Here is a 24,296-nt window from a genome sequence, read left to right on the forward strand (position 1 = left end):
GCCCGGGGGGGGACGTGGGTCATATCGCCTGGGCAGGGCTCCCGCAGGAATCCCACACACTCATCCGCCTGCAGGTATCCCTCTCCCAATTACTGGATCTTTGCTGGGAAAAGGAGTATGTGAAGGCTGCGGTGATTGCAGGGGACAGAGCAGTTTGCACATGATGCCCTCCAGGAGCATCTCCCTGGGAGCATCTCCCCTTCAGCCCCGGCAGGTCCCTGCCACCAAACAGCAGCGAGTGGCACCTGCAGTGACATTCCAGCAAGAGAAGACCAAAAGGTGGCAAAAGTACTATTTTCCAAGCCTTCCTTCCCTTTTCAATGGGGAAAGGTGCCAGGCTGGCAGCGCTGCAGCTCCTGGCGCTCAGGTCAGCTCCGGTCTCCCCCTCTGCCAGCAGCTGAGCCCGGGCTGGCTCATCTCATGGATGGCCCGGGAGAGGCTGAACTCAGAGCATCAGCTCAGAGGCAGCCGGGAGCAGCCAGCGACACCAGCCAAGTTGATCTGCTCCCCAAATGCCATGAGTCCTTCTTCTTCCTCGCGGCCAGATTTCCACCCAAATTCCCAGGCTTTTCACTCCAGCTGGAAGAAATCTGGCAAATCCATCGGCTGCGTGCGACCTACCCCCGTGAAGAGGGAGATCTCCCGGGAGCAGCAGTTCCCAGAGGGATGGGACGAAGCCCAGCAGCTGCAGAGCAAACCCGAGGGCAAAGCCCCGAGCAGCAACCAAATCCTGACCCACGGGGCCGGCACGTGCCCCCCACTCCCACCTTGGCTCATCACCCCAAAAAAAGCAGCCGGGTCCACGCAGCATAGCAAGAGTTACAAGAGTTTTAGTAGAGAAAAGCTCTGCTTTTGCAAACCTGGTGGGTGCAATGCCATGCCCCCAGCCCCAGGTTCATTCTGCTCTGGCATCGCCCTCCCTCCCAGCTGCCTGGGAAGGGGCCGGGCAGCATGGCGGGGGGCTGCAGCATCGCGGGGGGGCTCGGCAGCGCTGCCGCCTCCCCTCCTCCTCCCACTCGCCAAATATTTGTTTAATGAGGGAATTCCTGTCGCACGTACGTACGTGGGCTCCGGCGCTGCGGGGAGCGCGGCTGCCTACAGCATCCTCAAACGCGAGAAAACCTCCGGAGACGGCTACGAGCCCCTCGCTGCACCGACACCAGGCCTGGTGCGAGGGTGACGGCCGCTTGCAGCGGCGCAAAGACCCTTTGCACGGGGGTCGCAGCTTGCTGCTTCCCTGCGGGGCTGTGCCGGACCGAGAGCACGAAGAGCTGCTGTCCCCGAGCATCCCCCTGTCCCCCCCCTGCCATCACGACACGCGTCGCCCCGCCGGCCACCCCTGCTTTCAGCCCTGAACCGCAGCCCGCGACGCAGCCACTTTGATCCGCTGCTTAATTCCTCCTTCCCATTAATTTCTGATCAGGCTCTGAACCTTCTCGCGGAGATGCTGAGATCAAATGATTAGTTAAGACACAGTCAGGCGAGGAGAACATGAAAGGGAGAAGTTTTGTTTAAGGATATTAACCCCGGCGAGGCGGCGCGGGAAGCGGCAGAGCTGCGAGCCGAGAGCTCCCTCTGCTCCCAGCAAACCCTCCACGGCCACAAACGCGCTCGTCGCACCGGGACCTGCCCGCCTGGCCCCATCCTCGAGGCCCTGCAAACTCATCACACCCCAGAGGGAGAAGGGACCTTGGGCACAAGCCGCTGCACGGGGAAACGCTTGCTCCAGGGGATGAGTTGCTGCTAAAAAAAGCGTCAACCGAGGGTGAAATGGTCACAAAAAGCCCCTGAGCTGGCTGGTACCCCCTGGTACCCCGACTGTGCATCAGCCCCCGCAGCAGGGGAGACCCCCTGGATGCAAAATATGCTATATATCATATAATATCTGATTTATTATTTGATTAGAGGCAGCCCAAGGGAAACGGCGGCACTTCTCCCATCACACGAGCACCCCCCGGGATGGGGGAAATCGAGGGAGTTTGTATTGCCAGCGCCGAAACCGTCACTTGGGAAGGGAAATAAATAAATGTCAGGCCAGAAAGAGAGACTTGGGGGAAGGAGAGCTCTAGTACCCAAAATAAAGGGAAAAGCAAGGAGCAGAAAATTATTATTTCAATTACAATGAAAATGTATTTTATTAGAAAATGTGGATTCGTCTTTGATATTTGATACCTGGAAAAGCAATATCCAGGAATATAATACCCCATCTCCGTGCAAGGGGAATGAGCTATTAAATCAGAAGATGAATGGCTTGCAGTACAGCTAACTGCTCCGGTTAAGAGAAAAATAGTTATAAACTTACTCTTTGCCCCAAAACGCGTTTTTCCCCCTCATCCCCGGGCCTCGTCTCTCCCCTCCGGTGGAGCTCACTCATGTGCCTCATTTCCATGGCTTATAAAAATTCAGGAGGGGAAATTTTAATAGAAGTAAAAAAGGTGAATTTAGAGGAGGTTTGCTTTTCCTCCTCCCCTTCCCCCACCTTTTAAAAAAAAAAATACACATGAGGAATAAAAATAACCCACACAGTTCAATTGTGGGGAAGTAGTGAGGATGTAAATGAAGGTGCATTCTTATGTATAGCAGTGCACCCAGCAGCCCCATGGCAGGGCGACTCGCTCGGCGCCTCTGTTCTGCATGAATAAATACGTATAAAAATGTAACGCTGCAAAGAACTCAAATCCGATAACCAGATAGTGTTTCTCAGAGGCTGGGAGCAACACAAGCCACCAGCTTTTCTTATTCTTCCGTATTTGTGTAAAGAACCATTGAAATGATAATGCACGGCCCCCTCCCCATACAGGGGTATGCAGAGCCTTTTTGTAGCGATGGATGCAACCCCCCCAGATGTTAAGGCCGTCCGTGCAAACCCACTGGTGACAGTGGCAAATATGAGCTTTGCTCGCCTCCCGAGAGGGCAGCGTGCCGGTCCCGTGAGCTCCGGGCGCGCTCAGGATCAGGCCACCCGCTCCATCAAGGGGCTCTGGAGACAACGCAAGTATTTTCCTCGAGTCCGGCACCAAATCTCATCTGCCAGAGCAGTCCCTTTGCTTCCAAGATCCCAAAAAACAGAGATGCTGGAAGTCGCTCGATGACTCGATTACTTTAGCACGCACACGCGCCAACCCGCGGTGCCAGCCCAGGGCAGGACCTCCCGAGCATCCCTAAACCCCTCGGGAGAGGCAGCGGCAGGCGCGGGCACCGAGCTGCCTCCTCTCCCTGCAGCGCATCAAAGCAGATGGACTTTTTCACAGCACTGTGGACTTTTTCCGCTCCTTTACCCCCAGATATCCAAGATATCCCCCGAGCAGGATCTCCTGAGCCCCCCACCCCCCCCCCACCCCCGGCATCGCATGGCAGCCCCCCGGCGCAGCGTGGCTGCCTGGTTCTCCGTTACACAACCCTGCTCGGGAGATCCTACGTGGGCAGACGTGGGCTTTCCTCTGAATTGACAACAGCTCTCGCTGCAGCTCAGCAGAACATGAGCAGCTTACATAAACAGCACTCAGAGTTACCCTGCGTGTGGGCTGCACGCAGCCGCCCGGGGTGGGGGGGGAAGGCAGGGAGCCGCCTTCCCCCCTCATTTATTTTTTTTTTTTTTTCCCCTATAAAACAACCCAAACCCGAACAAGCTTCTCCTTGTGGGGGAAAAGGCAGCGCGCGCGAGAGAGAGAGAAATGACTCAAGTGTTTTGTAACTTGTCACATTCGAAGCTGCAATTTGGAGGCAGGAAGGAGGGATCCAAAATAGTCGCCCCAACCCCAGCTTGTATAACCGAGATCCCCCGTCCCCTCCCCTCCGCCGAGAAAAGGGGGAAATTTCTGCTGTAGATTGGCAGCTGGAAAGAGGCAGGCGAGCTTGGGGTTGTTACAGAGCAGGAAAGAGCCCCCAAATTGGGAGGAATTACTCATCTGTGGAAAAGGCTCCTGTGCTGGCAGGGAGGCACCAGGGAAGATGCTGCAGGGGAGGAAGGCTCCTGGGGATGGCTTCCCCGGATGCTGCCGCTCAGAGCCCAGCGGTGAGGCTGAGCTCCCTGGGATGCCGTCCTGAGCGGGAGGTGATGCTCGGGAAGCGCAGCCGGAGTGGGAAAGCAGGACAGAGCGGGTTTCCCTGCAGAAAAGGGACCTGGCGAGGGCACCTCCTTGATCTGCTGAAGGGCATCAATAACCCCTGGTGCCAAAATGGAGCCCAGAGCAGGCTCGAGCCCTCCCAGATGCCGCAGAGGAGATGGGAGATGCTGGGATAGTCCCACGCGAGGGCTCCAGCAGCGCAGCAGGGTCAGGGCGCGTTTTATGGGTAAACACCTCTCCCGTACAGCACTTCCCTCCTGGCTCTCCCCCTCCTCCCGGATCAAAGCCACCAGCACTTCCCGGCTTTTTCATCCGTGTGCTCAGCAACTCCCCACATCCCAGTGAGACCCACGAGAGCCCGGCTGCACCCAGGCCCCTCTGCAAAGAGCAGGGAGGGCGATACCTGCCTGCAATGGGCAGGGTGATGGAGGAGAGACACCCCCCTCCCCAATACACCCAACCTGCTGCAGGTCCGGTCCCGGAGCCTTTCCCAGCCCAAACAAGGTCCGAGGCGGAGCTGCGGAGCAGGGGCAGGAGCTCGGCTTTGCACAGCGTCCCTGTCCAGCCGGGTTCGCTCCTTGTTACAGCTGACGAGGTGCAGCAGCAGCGGGAAGGCAGGAGGGATGTTTTCCCCCCCCCGGGTACCAACCCACCACGGAGTCAGTGCCAGCAGCACACAGAGGGGATGAGGAGGGTGCGGGGGAGATGGGGAAGGTGTGGAGCAGCCATGCCCAGCTCAACCCCCTCTTGATTAAACACGATTTCAGACCCCACAAACTCAATTTTTAAGGCACAAGTGCCAGGAGCATCCGGAGGAGCCTGCCTCCTGCCATAAACCCTCCTGCCCACCCAAAAAGCTTCTAATTTCTTTTGAAAAAGTCAAGGCAGGTCCTGGGGATGGCAGGAGACGCAATAAGTGTGACACCTCACCTCGGGGTTCATTGATCTGCCATCAACCCCGGTGTTGAATCTGACTTTGAAACCCCAGACGGGGTTTGGCATCTGGCTCCGGCTTCACGTTTTGTGGGGGCAGCACTTCCTAAGGGTCTCCTCGAAAATAAAATGGGTAGGGAGTTTAAATGAGGGGAGAGCCGAGCTTTGCAGCCTTTTCTCTAGTGTCATCCCAGCTAAGGCTCTTAAATCCTGAGTGCCCGACGCCCACGCCGGCACACATCACAGGACAGCGCAGGCTGTGGCCGGCACCCAGAGCATCCCGGGAAAATCCCAAACACAGGGCGGGGGGAAAAAAAACTAGGTTATTTTCAATAGATTCATCTGCTTTAACAACGCAGCTTGGCTCTCCAATTAAAAAAAAAAAAAAATAAAAACCTCTATTTCTTTACAACGGACTCACCCGACGGGTGCATCACTGCAGCTTTCGGATTAACAAGTTAAAACCAAAGGTCACAAAGGTACCCTGTGATGGCGGGGATTTGCCCGTGCGATAAACCGGCGTCACCGAGACAAAAACCTGAATTCCTGACTCCTTGGCCATTGCGTGATCACACGCTCCCCGGGACGCGCCTGCTGGGATCCCGTACAGCCCATGGCACATCCTGGCTCCGCACGCACACGAGCGCCAGCTCCGATTTTAACACAAAACTGGATGATTCAATACGAAGTATACATCTGCAGAAGCAACACAATTATCTCTTGGAGTTAAGCGTTGATGGATAGAAGTTTTAATTACCAAACCTTTTCATCCTCCCCCACACACAAAAAGTATATTTCCTGGCATGTTTATTTAATAATAAAATATGATAAAATTATATGTTAGCGGAATAAGTGCATGGTGTGTGTAAAGTACAAGATGAGCTGAAGTCTGTTTTGTCACCGGAGCTGAAAATATTAGCTCCTTTGATCTCTTTGGCTCCAAAGCAGCTCGAGAAGGAGAGAGCAGCACATCGCACGGTGCATCTAGCCCATGGCGGGGTTCGGGGAGGCTGGACCCCAGCTCCTGCCTCTGCACGTGCCGGCATGCTCCCCACTCACGCAGGGCACTAGAGATTGACAGCCTCCGCTCCTGCACATGTCCCCGTCTCTTGATTTACCCAAGGAGAAGAGCAAGCACAAGCCAGCTGCCTTAATTGCCATGGACAGGGCTAAAGGGTGCCCCTGTCACCCATCAGTATCATTTAGAGCTTGGGAAGTGCCCAACTCCCATGGGGAACGCCCCTTAGACCTCCGTGTTCATATCAGTCTTAATTTCATTTGGTCCTTAACACCATTGTCTGGTTCACGTATCCGTGCTGTACAGTAATGCTATCTGATGCATCCGATCCCCTGGCACCACGACACGGATGCTGCCACGGCACAGGAGCAACCCTCTGCTCCAAAACCTGGGCGTTAACGGGGAACAGCAGCAGCTACAGCTGTTTGAGACCAGGGAGATATAGGTTACTCGCTTCCCAACGTATAGACGTGAGGAGGTTGAGGTTCCCCCTGCCTTTGCATCGCAGCCTACAAGTAATTCTCCAGCAGGAAATTTCCCCCCTCCCCTTGGAAATTCACAGCCAACCTGCTAATGAGTCTTTGTGAAACTTGTGCCTTCTTACCTCTAATTTTACAGCCTGTTAGGATTTGAGCTCTGTGGACAGCCTCACATTTGGTTTCGAATTATAGGCTGAGTGGCTGTTCTCTCCTATTATTGTGCTGTCAATCTTGTATTAGCACATTATAATATGGTACACTGAATGCATCTGTTCTGTATATCACAAGTCCTAATTGTCATTTGTTGAATCATTTTGTCTTATATGATTGTTAAGCAATTATTTCATCCAAAGCAGCTTAAACTTTGATTACTGTATAGTGTTTACAGGGATCAAAGTAAAATCATCAGCTGCTTCAAACATTTTGCTGTTGAAACAGGCACAAGCGTCTGTCCCGCACACGCGTGGATGCCAACACATCAGCAATGAGGAGAGCCGACTTGATGACCTGTAGGTTCTTGCCGTCTCCGAAGCCCGTCCTTCTGCCTGAAGGGCAACGTTATTTGTCCAGGATGGTTAAACGTCCAGCAAACGTGTAGGTAATGAAACAGATGTGAAGTGACATTTCTGCCAAGATTGCTCATGGAAAGAGGCTCTCATCGCATGTGGCACCAGCTGTCCCATCGGTCCCCTCCGGTGGGGCAAGGGCCCGTCACGGAATAACACCTCGCACTTCTCCAGTGCTTTCCATCAAGGATGCTCTCCCAGGAAGTCGCTCCTGCTCCCCAAGAGGCACGGAAAGTACAGCAGTGCTTTGCTCAGAGGTGCACAGGGGGGATTGCATCCCGAACCAGCTCGGCCGTGCAAACCTCCACCAGAGCAGAGACGTTCGCAGCGTTCCAGATCCTGCATGGTCCTGCCCGGGAGTGGGTCAGCAGAGGACAGGGCTGATGCAGCACAGAAGAGCCTGCAGCACACAGATTTTTTTGCTTTAACACCCCACACTCAAGCCCTCAGAGAGGCGCTTTGGTAGCTCGCAGGCCTCGCACCAACTCCGTCCGCTCAGAAGTCGCTGCAAAGCCGGGACGGTCCCAGGCGCCGGGGAGCCGCTGGGCTGGCAGCCCTCTGAAGTCGGGGCTGCTGGTATGCCACAGCGCGGTCCCAGGGCATGGGAACCCAAACCAGGATCAGCTCCAGCAGGGCAAAAGGGAGGGGTTTGTCACCAGGGGCTTGGGCTCATCCCCATAATATCTGGCTGACAGCATCGGGAAGGAATGTTGGGCCATTGTTTAAGTAGCCCAGACAGGATTGAGAGAAAAAACACGCTGGTGGCTCCTTAACCCTAGACGGTTCCAGGAGCCAACAAGGATACACAAACTGTCAGGAATCTTCTGCTTAAAACCATCTTCTTTAATGAGATTTGAATTTAACCTGAGTGCCACTCGAAAGCCCCCTCCTTCCAGCCAGCTGCAAATCACTGCCTGACACAACTAGAGCACATCCCAATTAGGAGATTAAGCAGACCACCTCCTCCTTTTGTTACAAGCTAATTAATTTCCTCATACAAGTAATTTTCCAAATAATGGGCCCCAGACCCTAGAGCACAGAAGCCTTTATAAAATCGGGGCTGTCCCCAACCCGGCCACCAAATGTTCACAAAAGGGGGAGAGTCTGGGCCAAGGCTGGGAAATAACCAGCAAGTGGACTTTGCCATGGACTCCAGGCACAACCCAAGCTCCTGGGAGAGGCTCAGTCTCCTGCCCTTCACCCTGGGCATGGCTGCCATCCCCGGTGCCATGGCAGGACATCACCCTGGCTCTCCAGCCCCAGAGCAGCACCCCAGGGTGCTGGTTACAGGTTTAGGCACAAAGAACACACGGAGCCGCTTCTGCATTAAGCCTGATGCAACCCGTGAGGGCATCATCCCATGGTTCTCATGGCTAGGGGGCTTTTCCAGCTGCCTTTTCAGCTCCAGCTCATTCTGCCATGGAAATGGTTTTAAATAAGATACTATGAAAATATGAAATTCTTGAAAGAGCAGAGAAAAGGTGGTGATCTGCACAGCCCAGAAAGAAGTTCTAGTTCACGGATGCACAAGTTGTCTTCTCAGGCTGCTTTGGACGGAAAAGGGTTCTTGTGAGAACAATTTAAGTTTAAAAAAAGTTCAGTTTGGGGTAGGAACCCTGAGAAAAGCACTTGATTTCTGAGACTTCTGGCCCCTCGGCCAGAGAGCAAGTCCTACCCCTTCCCTGCACCTTAAAGGAGCAACAGCACAGCCCAAAGAAACCTAAGGAAGTTGTCAAACTCTGCAATGAAAACAAATCTGGAAGAGCAGGTAAAAGGTAGTGCCGTAAACTGCAGCTTGAGAACATCGTGGCAGGTAAATTGCTTTTTAACAAGCAGACAAGTTCTATCAATAGCATCTACCGTATGTTTTTATAAAGTGCAGAAATATGTTTTTAAAAGGCCAGTAAATAAAGTTCCTATCGATTTGATCTCAAGCGTAATCTGTTTTTCTGTCTGCCACCAACAGTGGTAATAAAACAGAATCATGTAACAGCGTTTCGGCTAATGCGACTATACATCACAGCAGGGGCTGCGTGCTTGCTGGCGATCTATCATTTTCTATTGGGATTGCTTAGCTGCAGAATTTATAAACTTGCCCCAAATTGATGCAATGTCCAATTTTCTTTTCCAATTTATTTTTGGTTGAGCAAAGCAATATTGAGGCAGGACAAGGAGGGCACATTTCCCATCTATCCAGATGTTCTCCACTGCTCCCGCTTCCTCCTTGGCCTGGGAAAGGGCCTGGCAGCAGCTCCTCCACTGGTGTTTTCAGGAGGATGCCGACAGACACTTCAATGGCTGCGTTTAGCGTTTGCTCCATGTCACATCTTTGCAGCAACACCCAAAGGCTGCATGGGATGCCTGCAGAGCAAGTTATCCGATGCTCAGAGGGGCCTCCCAGCAAGGACCGAACGTCCCCAGCATCGCAGGGCTGCATCTCACACGCACCCAGACCTCTGCAACACCAGGATGGACCAACTGGCTGCTCTGCTCCAGCACAGGGCTGGGGGACAGACGCTTCCCACGTGCCCAAGCCATGCACACAGCAGGTTTGTATATCTGTGCCCAGTTAAAGGGTGTCCAGGGTACCCGACCCATCAGTCACCGGCCTCCCGCGTCTGGCGATGCATCTCTTATTCCTTTGCTGGAGCATGCTGCTCACAGAGATAGCAGCCAGACATAACGGCTGCCTTCGTCGCACCAAGAAGTCAAAGATGTGGTCTTTTGGGAAGTAAAAGTGATGTTTGCTAAAGCTGGCTGCCAGGCTGCCATGCCCCAGCATCTAAACTGGATAAGCATTAAGGGATATTAAAACCCCTATAAACACACATAAGATGATGTATTAAAGTCCACCAGGCCAAGCAGTGGTAGATGCCTATCGAAGCTCAGCTTCGCAAGATGCCACCCCACTTTAAGGTCCTTCACCCACAGACACATTGACATTGCCTTCACCAAGGAGCATCAAGGCACATCAAGGCTGCGAGCAGAGACCTCGGGCAGAGGCAGCCTGAAACACAGCCCCCACCAGACCCATTACTGGTATATGGCACAAGGATGGGAAATGTCCTGTCCCCCCACCTCAGAAAACTGATAAATATTTCCGGAGACAAAAAAAACAACAAACACTCCGCATTTGGCTTTTTTGGTCGTTGTTTTTCTTGAAGAGACAAAGTGTTCCACAGAAAGCAGACACTTCCTACACAAGTTTTTATACTCAAACCCCGAGTTTTTCTGCCACTGATTTTGACAGAAAAAGCGTAGCCAGCCCTTTACCCAGCCCATCTCTCACCACTCCATCCATGAGATCGCCGAGCCTCGGCAGGGCCGTAGCACCCCGCCATGCTGAGAAGCATCAGATATAGATGGAGATGGCTTTAGCAGAGTGAGGTTTCCCATTCTTACTTGGGAATAAAAAAAATTAAGTTTCCTGACCTTACAAATCCCATCGTAAAGCATAAAAAGCAACCCCGTTGCCTGTGCACACCTCGGCCCTGGCACAGGATGAGGCAACTCTTGTTACCACTCACTTTGGGGTGATTTTTGGGGGGAAAAAGATTATCCCAAAGCATCCTTACAGGTTCAGGAGTAAGAAAAAAAAATATATTCCTATAGAGAAAGCCTGAGGCAATTTAGAGCCCGTTCTCTGCAACCGATTTAAGGCTGTCCAGCCCCTTGCCCAGAATTAGACTCCTGGTTTGCACACTGCGAGAGCTGGAAGCCTCCCAGCTGTGCAGAGCTGAGGACATGTTTCTGGCAGAGGCCGGAGGAGAGAATAAATGCAAACCAAAGGAAGCAGCGGGGCCCGTGTCCTCAGATGCCACCTCAGCGCAAGATGTGCCGAGTTGTCTTGGAAGGAAACTGTGCCAAATCCGCCAGCGGAGACAAGCCATCAGCCAGCCCTGATGCCAGCAGGAGCTGCGGACCCTCTGCAACGGGCTCCCCGGGGCCTGCCCACCCCCCAGTGCCGCTGCTGGCATCCCATCCCAAAATAAACGTGCACGAGTGACACACGCAGCCAGCTCCCAAGCCCAGCCTGGGCAGGTTCACTCGCCTCTTCTTGTTTTCAGGTTCACAAATGCAAAGCCTACATCCCCCCCCCGGCACAGCCGGGCAAGGGTCTGGCTCTGCTTATCCCCCAAATCCTCCCCACAGCCGGCAGCATGGTTTACTGGACAAAGCAGCACCCACCAGCATCACCACAGCCAAGTCCCTTCCCTTCTCCCTGCTGTGGTTTGCTTTCCAGGTCAAAACTAAAAAGAAAAGCAACTGCCTACATCCCTGGGAAATTTCAGACTACTGGAAAGCAATGCACAAGTGACGGATGATTTTATGTACAGCATCCTCTGCCAGGGAGGATTATTTTTTGGAAGAATCAGACATCTTTAAGGGAAAGTTATACTTCGAACCATGTGATCAACAGGGGGAAGAGACTTTCCAGACGGCAATGAAGCAGCCAGAAAAACTGATTCTTAACACTTCAAGGTAAAGCCAAGGCGCACAAGAACCGAGTTTCTCCCTTATTAGCTACGGCCGACGCGTCCGCAGCTGCCAGGGTTGGAGCTAACGATGGGGAAACTGCCCATGGCAGTTATCGGGGTGCCGACGAGGATTGGGGGACGAGGTCTCCCCTGCAAGCTGATGCCACCGCTTCCTCCGACGGGCTGTGGTCCCCAAGCCGGGCAGGTCACAGCGGGACACTGGGGGTGCAGGATGCCACCCCGACACCCAGCAAAGATCCGCACAACACCGTACGTGTCCTCCTCCGGCTCCCCTGCCCAGGGCACACCCCACCCCCCAGCACGGGGGCAGCACCCAGGAGGCGGCCCAGCGGCTCCCAGTACTCCCAGTCCTCCCAGTGCCCGGCAGCGCTGGGGCTCGGGAAGTTCAATGCTGCCACCTGGCGGCGGCGAGCGGGAACAGCAGGCCCGGCCCGGTGCGAGCGGCCCCGGGGAGGGGGGGGCTCCGAGCAGGTACCGGGGTCCCCCCCCGTTACCGGTTACCACCACCCAGTAACCCCGCATCACAAGTCCCACAGCCCCTGCGCGGCCCCGGAGCTCATCGGATGAATTCAACTGGTTCTGCAGGCAGACGCCAGTCTCCCACAGGGGCAGGCACCAGTTAGGGATGTAAACAGCCAGCCAAAGCGTATGTTTGCTTTAAAAAGTTTACAAGCAATTGCAAAAAAAACCTCAACACCTACGCGTGCAAATTTTTTAGCAAAAAAAATAAATTTACCCACAGCTCAGCCTCAAACCAAAACCCTGAAGTAATGGGGAAGCACAGGGAAAAAAAAGCTTAGAAAGTCACCCTGATTTCAGGCAAAAGTTTAACAAGCACAACCCGAGGAGCTGATAGCACTTTGGCCGCGGGACAGCAGTGCTAAGCTGCGCATGGCACTGGGTGAACAGCTCCCCGGACCGGCCCCAGCACCCAAAACGCAGGCACTGGGTGTCCCTGCCAGGCCCAGCTCCCAGCCAGGGTGTCACGGCCAGGCTCAAAGTACAAGCATGTGTGTAAGCAATCCCTTCCCAGTGAATTCCTCCCCTGTGATCCAGCTACACCTTTAACATGGAGAGGCATGGAGCAGGGACTCACCTTCTCAGCCTGGGGGTACCGAACGCGGGGGCTGCCCCACTCCCTGCTGATCCGCTGCCGGTACTGGTGGCACCTGGGGATGTACGTGCAGCCCACGTCGCCCAGCTCTGGGTAGATAATTTCTAAATCCCCTCTGGGAAGAAAAGGGGGAGAGAAGAACACACAGGGTGAGACCACACCGTGCAGGGGATGGGAATCAGTGCCACTTCCCAGCCAGGCTCCAGCTGTGGTTGCAATGCTGGGCAGGAGATGCAAGACCCAACTTGCTGCCACCAACGGTGCTGGGCGCCTTGTGCACCAGGATAAGCATCCTCCCATGCTGTAACAAAACCACGGGGTCTACTCCTTCTCCCAAGCAGCAGCAAGACTTTAAACATTCATTACGGCTCAGCCCACATTAGATTGGAAAATACTAGGAACATAGTCTATAAAAATCATGGCCCATACAGGTTAATCTAAGGCTTGAAGATGGAGAGCAGGAGAGCAAAGCTACCCTCGCTCCCCCTTGGCCTCAGACAAGCTGTTTGAACTCTGAGCCCCCTTCTCCCACTTGTGATAAGAAAGCAGGGACAAGCCTCCTCTGTGTTTTCAGTACTGATAGTACAATAACAGGTCAGATATCTCCAGCTCTGACTTCTGCATGAAGTGCTTTCCCCTTCTACATTATCTAACAGAGAAAGGGGCCGCCAGAGCAAGCTGTCAGGTCACCACAGCATGTGGATAGCAAGTCTCAAGGCCACCCTGAAGATAAGCTGCCACCAATGTGACCCTCGCAGGAGGGGCCCTTAAATCCAGCAGCCCGAGAGGCTGCTGAGCAAACACCCACACCAGCACAGAGCTGGCACAAAGGAGGCTGAGAGTTCAAAGCAAGGTGCTTCTACTCATGGTTTGCAGGAGGAAGTTGGGGCCAAGTGAAGTCTCCACTTGCCTTAATCTAGAAGCTTACGTTGCTCACATTTGGAGAGCATTTTGGTTAACTAAGTAGCAGAAAGGATGTTTTTGATGCAGAAGCTCTCAGTAATGTGGGATATTAAGACCCCCCCAAAGGCAAGGGGCACATGTGTGCCGCTGCTTGCCCAGCCCTGCCTCCCATCTCCAGCAACCCACAGGCAACAAGAGTTTAAGCCAAGGACCTTCAGTATTAAAACACTTGATAAAGGGGTGCATTCAGTGGCTGTTCAGCTGGGGGCCCCAGCTGGTACAGCAGCAAACTGCCTGTTCGAAGCTCCAGAAGCTCCCCAGATTTCCTCCTCTTCCCATGCCTACACCTCAAGCATTAACATCTCTGCAGGACAAGATTTGAAGTCTGTGGGATGACCTGTTCTAGCACTTTCCTTCCCCAAAAGTAGCCTCCTTCCGCTGAAACTTTCTGCAGAAAACATTTGTCAGCTCTGATTCTGTAAGTCGCTTCAAAAGGCTCTGCAAAATGGACCAAGGAACAACTCGAGGTGACCAGAGACACTAAGATCTCAGCTTGCCTAAAACAAGAGCTGCACAGTGCAGTGGGCACTGCTCTGCTTCGCTCTGGCCCAGATTCCTGGCAAAAGGAAGAAAGCAACTAATATTTATAGCCCTGGCAAAGGGGATACTGGAATTAACTGTCCCAGGAGGAGAGATGCAAGGGCAGCACATGACTGGATGCCCAGGGTTGGTGCAGTTCAGAAAGGAGACAAGAGGGAGTCACTCACCTGCAGAACTCGGTGTCCACGCTGCTCAGCATCTGGAAGAAGCAGGTCTGCGAAGGCTCGTCCGGCCAGGGGGACTGCTCTCCCCGGGCAGCGGCACTGAGCAGGCCGGCAGCCAGCAACACAGCACCCAGCAGCTTCATCCTGCCCTGCGGGGACCGAGGGAGAGAGAGGGTCAGTCCCATGGGCAGAGCTGGGACCCAGCACTGCCCCCCTCCAGCACCTCCACCCCCGTGCTCCAGTTCAGCCCCCCCAGAAACCAGCTCCAGGCAAAGCACACCCATCCTTACACATCATTTTCTTTTTCCACTTCCACCAGTTCCACACCATTAATCCCAATTATGCCCGAAATGAACTGTGTTTCCTGCTGCTGCCCTGTGCCAGGAAACACCGAGCCCCCAGCAGGCTTGCAGCAAGACCCAACATCTTAGAGGACCCATTTCTGCCCACCTACAAGGAAGGTGCATCGCCACCCTCCTGCACGGCCCCAGCCATGTGCACATATGTCGTCACAGCTGTACTGGGCTGCCCAGCTTATGATCGCCACTACAGCGATCACTGACACTGCACTCCGAGCCCAGGCAGCACCGAGAAGGGACAGAGTCCCTGCGTCCAGACGCTGGCCCTGCTGCTCTCCCTAGGCCTCTAATGTGATGGAAAAGATGAAAAATTGGTATCAGGCTTGGTCACGGTCTAACCAAGACCATTTTCTGATGGATGCACGACCAGCCATGACACACTGACCAACACATCCCTGACCCCAGGCAGAGCCTCTGCCGGGGGAACAGCACAAGGGTTCACCTTGAACCCAGCCACCCCCTCCAGAGCCAGGGCAGAGCTTTCCCCGCACAAGGACAGCCGTGGCCACCCATTTTTAAGTCTGCACAAAGCAGAAGCCAAGCCCTGAGGATGAGGGGAGCCCGGGTATGAGGTTTTTATACCCACACCCCTGCCAAGCCCAACGCCAGCCCTCGCCTCCCCGGGGCTGCACCGAGGTGCCTGCAGCAGCCTGATGGACCCGGTGGCCAGGGCCACCACGGCTGGCCCAGCCGAGGCACTTACCCGCCGGGTCCTGGGGATGGGCGAGCAGCTCCGAGGCAGAGCCTGGAGGTTTGAGGTTGCCGTGGAGATGGTTTCCCTGGAAGGAAGGGAAGAAGGGACTGGGAATGAAAACACAGCCCAGGGAAGGGGCAGCTCATCCCCTAAAGGAGCACGAAATCAGGCAAAGGGTTTTCATCCCACCCATCCCACAGCAACGGTCTCCAAGTGATCCACCAGCTCTGGGTCTTCACCTGGCCCTAATTCCCCCCTGCACTAGCAACTTCCCAGCTAATTAGAAAGGATGCGACCCAAACATTTATTTACACTAGCCTGTCTTCTCCATTGCCTAATCAGTTCTGGATGAGGCATATGCAAAAAACCCACTGTCAGTTGGGAATAGGTATTACAACACATACTGTATCATTATATAATGAAGTACCGGCACGCAGAGCGAACACGAGTAAGTACTAGCGCCACTGTCATTACAGAGAGAAAAAGACATCAGGCTTAACTAATTAGAAACATTAATGTATTGGGAATGATCTGGAGGTTTAGGGGCTAATGGCTCCAGTTCCCACGCTCCGAGATGGGCAAACCCCGTAATTAGAGCCCTGATCCTGCAAACAGGCTCACGTGAGTAACGCTTTTCCCATCGGAGTCAGGAGCACTGGTTTGCGTGAGTCAGGATCACCAAAATGGGGTTCACATCCTCGCATGCTATCGCAAGCCTGGGGGGGGGTTGATAACCCCGGGGTCCCAGGGGAGCCATGCAGGGCGATCGCAGCCCCCGGCAAGGCATGCCCAAGGACTGTTAATCATTACAGCTGCCCAGAGACTCTCTGCCACGGAAAGGTGGATTTCTTAGAAAAGCAGGACTTGCCCTGAAAAGCTGACAGCTCAGCTGAAAGCTTGGCAAGAGGGTGGCAGGCGAAGGGACAGTGGCTTTGACCAGGACAGACACAGGGACTCAGACACGGACAAGTGACTCTTCCTGCCAAAGTGATTCTCTGGTTTTGCTGTTTATCTAAGCACGAAAGCAGTGAAGCTGCCCCAAGGCTTGCCTTCCCACAGCCCTGGCAGCTCGGACCCCCCGGTCTGTCCCAGGGTAGCATCAGTACTTTGCAGTAACCAGCTCCAGTTGGTTCCTGCAGTAACTTTGCAGTGGTTACCCAAACAACAGCAAAAGCCAGAGACTGGTCTGTTCAGAGTTCATCCTAACAGGGGCATTTTATTTTAAGCCTAGAGGCAGAGAGAAGCCCTTCATACAGAGGCGATGTCAGCCACTTCCATCTGGAGACTTTCCGAGAGGATCGTCATGAAATGGGATCAGCACAAAAGGGTTTGCCGACAGACAAGGTGCAGAGGGATCCCCCAGGGATGCTCTGGAAGAAAAACCCATGGGAGCAGCAACCTCTCTGGCAGCAGCCTGTGTAAGATGAACTACGGCTTTATCTCTAAAAGCTACTTGGAGAGTAATTACAAAGATTCTATTTCCCCTGCTCAGGAGTTGCAAAGGCAGCAGGAAGCCTGTGCAGCAAACCCTCATCACCGGGGTATAAAATGCATGGGAAAGTTGTGCTGCCAGAGCCAGACAACAGCTTCTGTGCAATGCTCCTGCAAGGTCAGACGGTCTCCTCAGGGGCACAAAGCCACCAGATTATTTGCTTTTTAGACACTTGCACAGGACAGGGTGACTCAAGAGCCAGCAGCGCTGCAGGCTTTGCTGCCAGACCTTAGCACCCCTGCCCCAACGCAGCCCTGCCTGCACAAATACTCCAGGCCTGGCAAACCCACACAGGGGATGGGTAATTTCCACCGGCATCCATCTCCTCTGGTCTGCCTGCACCCGGAGCGCTCACAGCCAGGGAGAACCAATAAACCACATGCCGAGAGCCCGCACCGAGCAGCCTCCCCTCCGGAGAAGGACCCTCCCATGGGAACACACACATCTAGTGGTGTCAAGCCAAGTACGGAGCACGAGCCAGCCTCCTCTCCCAGCAACCCCGGTGTGTTTGCATGTCGCCTCTCCTGACTAAGCTGTGCAGGACTGCAGGAATCTTGTCTTTCCAGCTGCTGGGAAGCCTCTGGCATGGTGCTGCAGCTATGCAGCTCAGAGCTGGGGAAAATATGTTCATCCAGGATTTCCCCCCACACACTCAACAACGAGTTACAGCCCTCCACTTACAAACAGATGCTTCACACTTTTTTTGCAAAGCCATTATTGAAAACACTACTGTAAAACCCCTCCTGCTTCTCAGTTTTATCATTCCTGCACAGGCCATGCACGGTCTGCCTTGCCAGGCAGCAGATGCGACCCCAGGGATTTAACCATGCTCAGACTATGCACTGCATCTCCACACATGTAACCCCTCAGCTCACCCTGGCCTCTCTCGCTTTCCTCCGAACCCCAGCGGAAGGAGAGGAAGGAATTGCTTTCAAGCCACTGTTAATTTGGAGGATGGCTTGAAACAACCCTGGCACGGAGCCACGTGGGCTGTGCTCCCTGCCTTTCCCCATGCCCCGTCCTCACACAGCGCTGGGTCACAGGACCAGGAGGTTCCTGACTTCCAGCAGGAACCGATATCTGGGAGGAAAAATAAAGCTTTCAAAGGTGCCAAGTCCAACCAGTGGCTTTTGGATAGATTTGTTTGGTTAATCGGATGAGAAGCCATGACGTGAAGCCCAAGGAAGCAAAGTGCTGCCTACACGTGCTGCAGTCCCACTATCACTTCAGTTCATCGGGAGGAGATACAAATGTAGTATCTCTTTCCAGCAAACCAAGTCAGGTCCAAAAGCTACTAAAAAGCCTTTCACAGTTGGCAAAGCTAAGACATAGGTAAGGAAATCATCATTTTCTATTAATACTAGGGATGAAAAGGCTCTTAATAAAAGGAAACTACCTTAAGGCAGGGAAGGGAGGGAGAAGTCTGGGGCTTGCTTTAGCAACTGCGACAAAGCCCATGTGAAAGCCAAAGCACCTGTGTTGGGAGCCAAGTTACACACATCAGCTGATCCATGGGGCCACAGCACAAGTGCTTGCAGAGGAAAGGAGAAGGTGGCTTGTCGGTAGAGGAGGCAGCAGCCCATCTGGGTGCTGCTGAGCCCCCCCAGCCCAGCACATCACACCTCTGCAGCCCACTGCTTGACACTCTCCCATAGCCCCATAAGCTGCTACCAAGGTCCCAAAATATTTGGCAGGGAGCACCGAGAGCATTAGGACACAGCTCAACCAAAAATCAAAGTATTTCAAGGAAGCCCATGGACATCAGCTGAATCTGACAGGCTCTCAAAGCTTTCACATGCATGCAAAGCCTCCAGCTCTGTTGCAGTTTGTTTACTTAATGCCGGGCTTTAATGCAGAACAAGTGTTTCCAGGTCAGAATTTCCCCATAAATGTTTGTAAGAGACCAGGTTTTTATTCTGACATGGGCCAAAAACATATTGTTTGCGAGCTTTGGAATTTCCCACCCCAGCCGCTGGCTTCCTGTTGATGTTAGTTTAAGATTAACCAGTGCCATTTATAATCCACTTCAGTGCTTCTTCTGACTTCACCCAGCACTAAGTCCCCGCACCGTAAAAAGCTATTTTATTTCATGGCATCTAAGTTTACCTCCATCCCATCTCATTAAGCAACCTCAGCTCTCCCCAGACATTAGGTGCCTGCAGGGGCAGAGCAGCGAGGCATCGCTGAGCTTGAGTTTCCCCCGTCACAGGAAGCCTGGCACCATGGTTTTTTTCCCCTCCCAGTTTGTTTTAGACTGCAGCAAAGTTATAGCTCACTACTAAAGTCCATTAGAAACTCCATCCCTTTCTTGCCACGGAGCCAAGACTGCTGCTTTGCTCTAATGCTCATGAAAACAAGGGTTTATTTTGCTTTGCATGAGCAAAGGCATTTCCAGGCAATAAATCTGTTCCTTGCACTCCCACCCAAGACCCCCAAACATTAGTCCAGCCCAGCTGCTGCAGAAAGGGCTCAGCTCTTCCTTCAAGGTCCAGCATTTTCCTCTGATTTGGGCTCCTCTCTGCCTCAGTTTCCCCATAGGGCTGCCACAGAGGGTCCTGTGAGCAAAGCACCTGAGAAACTCATAGAAACCAATTCCTACAGTCTGAACAACAGCTGAAAAAGTATTTACGCTATTGATACCCACCAGTGAGACTGTAGGAAGCAAAGGACTTGGCAGAGCCTCGGCAGCCAGGGGAATTCCCTCAATCTTTGTCTTGCAGGAAGCCCATTTTTCAGATATTTTTTCCACAGCAATCAGCAAAGGAAACAGAAAACCACATCCTTTCTCCCCATTCATAACCTGCTTGCACCTCTAGCTGTGCCCTGGCCACGCTGTGCCTCTTATCTCGCCTCTTCATAGGCTGTCTTCACATTTCCCTCTTTGCATGGCTAAGAATTTCATTCCCAGCTTCAACTGATTGACCACAAAGTCATCTTCACCTTGCCCCAGCCAACCCACAGGGCAAGAGCTTTGTGAATTAAAAAAGCACTTGTCCCAGAACACGTCATAAATTTGCATCTGCACTGATTTATGGAGCCAGCTCTCCTTCTTGGGCAATTTTAAGGTTCTGGGAAGAGTTAAGTGGATTTAGGGGATGTGACAGCTTTATTTGGCTCCGGTGGTCTCCAGTTTTCCTGGGTCTGTCTAGTGGCACATAAGGATCAGGAGTTGAAGACCCAGGTTGTGACTGCAGAAAACAAAGCTACCCTCAGCTAACTGCCCAGCAGCAGCACCAGCCCTTGTGTGTGTTACTGGAATAAGATGAATCTGAACCTGCTCGGGGGAGCAGATTATATCACTAGCTAGATCATACGAGTGCAAGAGTTCAATAGCTCAGCCTGTATTTCTGTGTCCCTCCAGCATTAATAAGATGCTGGGGCAAAACAGAGAGCAATGTGGTTGCATTCACCTCTCCCAACCCCCAAGCAGACCCCTGTGAGCCTGCACACTGAAAGAGCAGAGCTTTGCATTTTGCAAAATGCCGGATGCAGATCCACGGTGCAGCCTGAGAGATTAACAGAGAAGGATTTTTGGCTTTTCTCTTGTTACCTGCCAAAGCCCAGGTCTGAACTCTCACCCCTGCCTGCCCTGTTTTCCTAGCAGACAGCTGTGTCCAGTCAAGCTGGATTAAACACTAGCCCTGTCACCAGCAGCAGTGGAGAAAGCCCTGAGTGACTGAGGGGAGAGGGTCAGAGCCCCAAAAGAGGGTTTGGACCTGCAGCATCCACCTCCTCCTGCAGCACCCTCTGAGCAGGAATCCCTATGGGATCAGGGAGGGAATGCACGATGCTTTTTCCCTTTGAAGTTGCTAGCAACTTGCAGGCTCCTACACTCACATCCCAACAGCAGAAGATGCAATGCAGCAAAAACTGAGCACCAGAGCAGACCCAGGGCTGCTGTGAGCCCCCGAAGCCTTCCTTGGCAGCAGAGCCCCCCAAGCACCAACACCTCTCCCTCAGCTGGGCATCGCAGGAGCACTCAGGAGAGGAGGAATATTCCATATTTGCCAGTCAATAAGCACATAGCTGGGTGCCGTCCCCCAAGCGTGGCAGCAGCCCACAGAGCCACCCCTGTGCTGCAGCACACAGGGATCACCCCTTCTCCTGCCAGCCCGGTCCCATCCCAAACCTCAGCTCCAGCAGCACTGCAAGCAGGAACATGTTTCAGCCCCTGCAGCATCTGACGCCGCCCTGAGCCCAAGCACTCGCCCCGGCATGCCTGCACAGTGCACAAGACACAGCAGCACCTTCACCCATGATGTTGCACGGCTCGGGGACAGAGCCACCCACCTCCACACCCCATCCAAACCCCGTGGGTGCTCGCCCCATCCATGAACTCCTCTCCTGGAGGAGCATCTGGCACCCTGGAACCAGCTGGCACTTTTTGGGGAGGGTCACTGGGTGGCTGCGGTATGCACAGCAGCTTCGGGAGCAGAGCCTGGGGGAGGTGACCTTGGTGGCAGGCATCGCTGGGAGCCGGCTGGTTGCACACTCGTGGGCTGGCTGTGCAGCGTTGCACAACCGCACCTGCCAGAGCCCACCCTGCCACGGCAGGCACCTTGTGACTGCTCCTGCCAGAGCTGCAGCTCTTTCTGGAGAAGGTCTTCTATTTTGGGAAGAATGTTTTCATTTGGCCTATATTAAGCGCATACATTTTGCAGTCACAAGGCAGGCGCAGAGCTGTGCAGGAGCCTCCTTTCCTTCAGCGCCAGCAGCTCCGCAGCTTGGCAGATCCCGGAGCCCAGCGGTGCTGGCACACACACACAGCCAAGCCTGTTGCTCACCAGGGCACTGCCTAATGCAATTAGCTCCCATTTGCATCCCTCCATTCACACACTTGCTGAGAGGCTGCTGCAACCCACCAGGGAGCTGCTCGGCGCCTCTTTACATTTCTGGCTCAAGCTCCAGCATTAAGGACCCTCTCCTGCTCCCAGAGATGGGGGAAGCCACTAAGCATTGCTGCAAGCACCAACACACAACAGCAGCATGGAGGTAAAGCATTGAGAAACCCTCAGGTGTGGCCTCTGCTCAACCTACCGCTCGTGCTCCCCAGGGACTCTGCGTGGGCAGGGTATGGCACGGGGACTGGGTTATAGAGGGGTCACCTCCCCCAGCCAGGCGCTTTCACCTTTCTTCCCTCCTTTCCACCCTTCTCCTGGACACTGCACCCCAGCAAGAAGATGCGTCCCTGCCCCGTGCCTCGTGGATGCCCTAATTGTGATTACAGCCCTTTAGGGATGACAGCAAAAAATAAACAAACACCCATTCCCGGTCCTTGACATCTCACCTGCCGGGCTGGGTGATGCTCGTGGGAAAGCCCTGAGGCAGCGGGTTAATGAGGAGCTGGGGATGAGGAAGAAGCATCCTCCGTTCTGACTCAGGTCAAGCTGAGCCTGGCCCCATGAGTCGCCATGGGCTGGCAGGACCCGGCTGCTTCACCCACCCGCTGCCCACCCTGCTGCTCCCCGCAGCCAGCCGGGCACGGGGACCTATGTGGCATTTAGGCTGGCTGAGCAGGGATGCCTATAAATAGCACCGTTTCAGATTCAGCCTGCATGTGGCTCTTCCCTTCAGTCCCCAGTTTATTTTCTCCCACTTTCAGCGGCTCTCTGCAGCCCGAGATGAAGGGGAGCGCAGGCTGGACCCTTCATTAAGTTGTACAGACAAAACAGGGAGACAGACTAGTTAAATTGGTCCAAATCCCCAATGCCAATGCACTTATACCAGATTAACCTTTGCATCAATAGACTACAAATCACACTAAACTGGCTTAACCCTTCCTTAAATGGGTTTAACTGGTCTGCCACAGGGGGCTCGTACAGGTTTAATGAGCTCAGCTGAGTCCCAGCAATGGTGCTTTCCCAGGAAGCCCTGAGCCCCCAGCACAGCTCCACACAGAGGGTGGCCCCAGGCCCCCCCAAAGCCAGTTTGTGGGCTAGAAAGAGGTGAGGGTACTTCCCATGGGTACCCATGGTTGGGGGAACCCTGAGCATGGGTACCTTTTCCAGAAGGTTTCTCCAGCTTCCCCCTCCCCAAGCATTTGCTCCCAGACCCTTGGCACCCCAGCTCTGAAGGGGACCCCTATTTACTGTTCCCCACACACTGGCAGGGCTACCAGAGCCCCTGCCCTTACACCCCAACAAACCAACCAGCTGCAAAACAAGAGAGAAAACAGCCTAACACTCCCCAACACACAGCAAGCCAGCCCACCCCCCGCTTTGCCACCTACCCCTCTTTACGCCACCAGTATCCCCAGTCCCACAGCAGCAGAGCCACCAGCAGCAGAGGGGAGCCTGTGCCCAGCCAGGTCTGGCAGAGCCCCAGCCCCACGGTCGGCTCCTTGGCAGGGCTGAGCCCTGGAGCTGGCTCAGAGGCTGAGCAGGGAAGGGGGGGGCAGTTTGCAAAGGCAAGGGCTGGCACCCCCCAGGGTGACACTCGTAGCTGGGACACGAGCTAACACTGCAGTTTGCAGAGGTCAGGGCCATTCACAGGATGCTCCGAGTTACACAGAGCAAGCAGCTGCGAACCAGGCATTGCTCTGGGCAGGGAACACCTTCCTTACTCTGTGACACAGCAAAACAGGAGCCTTTTCGGTACCTGCCACAAAATCAGGCACAAAATCCCCCTGGCTTCCCTTTCCAGCTTAACTCAGCTTGGGCCAGAGCAAACGGCTCTGCCTCCCGTGAGAACATACTGCATGTGTGAGTAAGCCCCAGGTGCCAGCCACACACAGCAGCAGAGGTGCCCGGGGCATAACAGCAGCTCAATTAGAAGGTGAGGCAAGACCCGCACCAGCAAAAAATGCCACGCACGTGCTGAGCGGCACGTTCCTGCCTGTTATCGGCTAAATCGGTACCTGCAGACAGCGTTCTCCAGCAGTGCTCCAGTCCCTCCAAGAAGAGCAGCCTGAGCAGAGCTGGCTCAGCCCAAGGGGCTCCTCCTGCCTCTTTTTAAGCTCGGCAGGCACCTGCTGCCCGTCAGCCCCTTCGCTCCCTCCTTTCCCATTGACTCACCAGCTGGTCCCACTGAGTCACCCCTTCGAACCACCTCTCCTTTCCATAGCCCGGGGCCATTTCCCTGGTCCCTTGGTTCCCATTGACTCACCGCTGCTCATCCAAAGCTCACCCTCCCCTTTCCATTCCTATCCTGGTCACTTCTGGTCACTTTGACTCCCCCTGCCCTGGTACCTGCCTCCTTCTCGCCAGCACCACACCGGCAGCATCCCTGAGGAGCTGCGAGGAGCATCCCGGTGAGGCACCCACAGGCTGGGCAGCTCGTGGCTCCCAAAAGCGCCTTCCAACCTGTGCAGAAGTGCCATTGCCAAGCCCCAAGGCTGCAGGGAGAGTTTGCTTTTTGAGGGGCAAAGGATTCCCCCCCCCCCATTTCTCGCCCTGGCTGGCATCTTCTG

General features: G+C 54.1%; 1 protein-coding gene across 2 annotated transcripts in view; it reads right to left on the reverse strand.

Annotated features, from left to right (window-relative positions):
- The window catches only part of PEBP4 (phosphatidylethanolamine binding protein 4), an 80,816-nt gene extending 57,034 nt beyond the window's left edge, over nucleotides 1-23,782 (reverse strand). The window contains exons 1-4 of one of the 2 annotated variants that reach the window (XM_050910261.1): nucleotides 23,745-23,782; nucleotides 15,406-15,481; nucleotides 14,347-14,492; nucleotides 12,659-12,791 (exon numbers count right to left, since the gene is read on the reverse strand). In XM_050910261.1, the coding sequence (XP_050766218.1) occupies nucleotides 12,659-12,791; nucleotides 14,347-14,486 (273 nt within the window). In that variant the 5' untranslated portion in view covers nucleotides 14,487-14,492; nucleotides 15,406-15,481; nucleotides 23,745-23,782. Of the gene's footprint in view, nucleotides 1-12,658; nucleotides 12,792-14,346; nucleotides 14,493-15,405; nucleotides 15,482-23,117; nucleotides 23,123-23,744 lie in introns of those variants that run through there. The other variant, XM_050910260.1, reaches the window with a different exon arrangement.
- Nucleotides 23,783-24,296: the final 514 nt, after the last annotated feature.

This window comes from Gymnogyps californianus, chromosome 23 (genome assembly GCF_018139145.2).
Source record: "Gymnogyps californianus isolate 813 chromosome 23, ASM1813914v2, whole genome shotgun sequence".
Classification (NCBI taxonomy): Eukaryota; Metazoa; Chordata; class Aves; order Accipitriformes; family Cathartidae; genus Gymnogyps; species Gymnogyps californianus.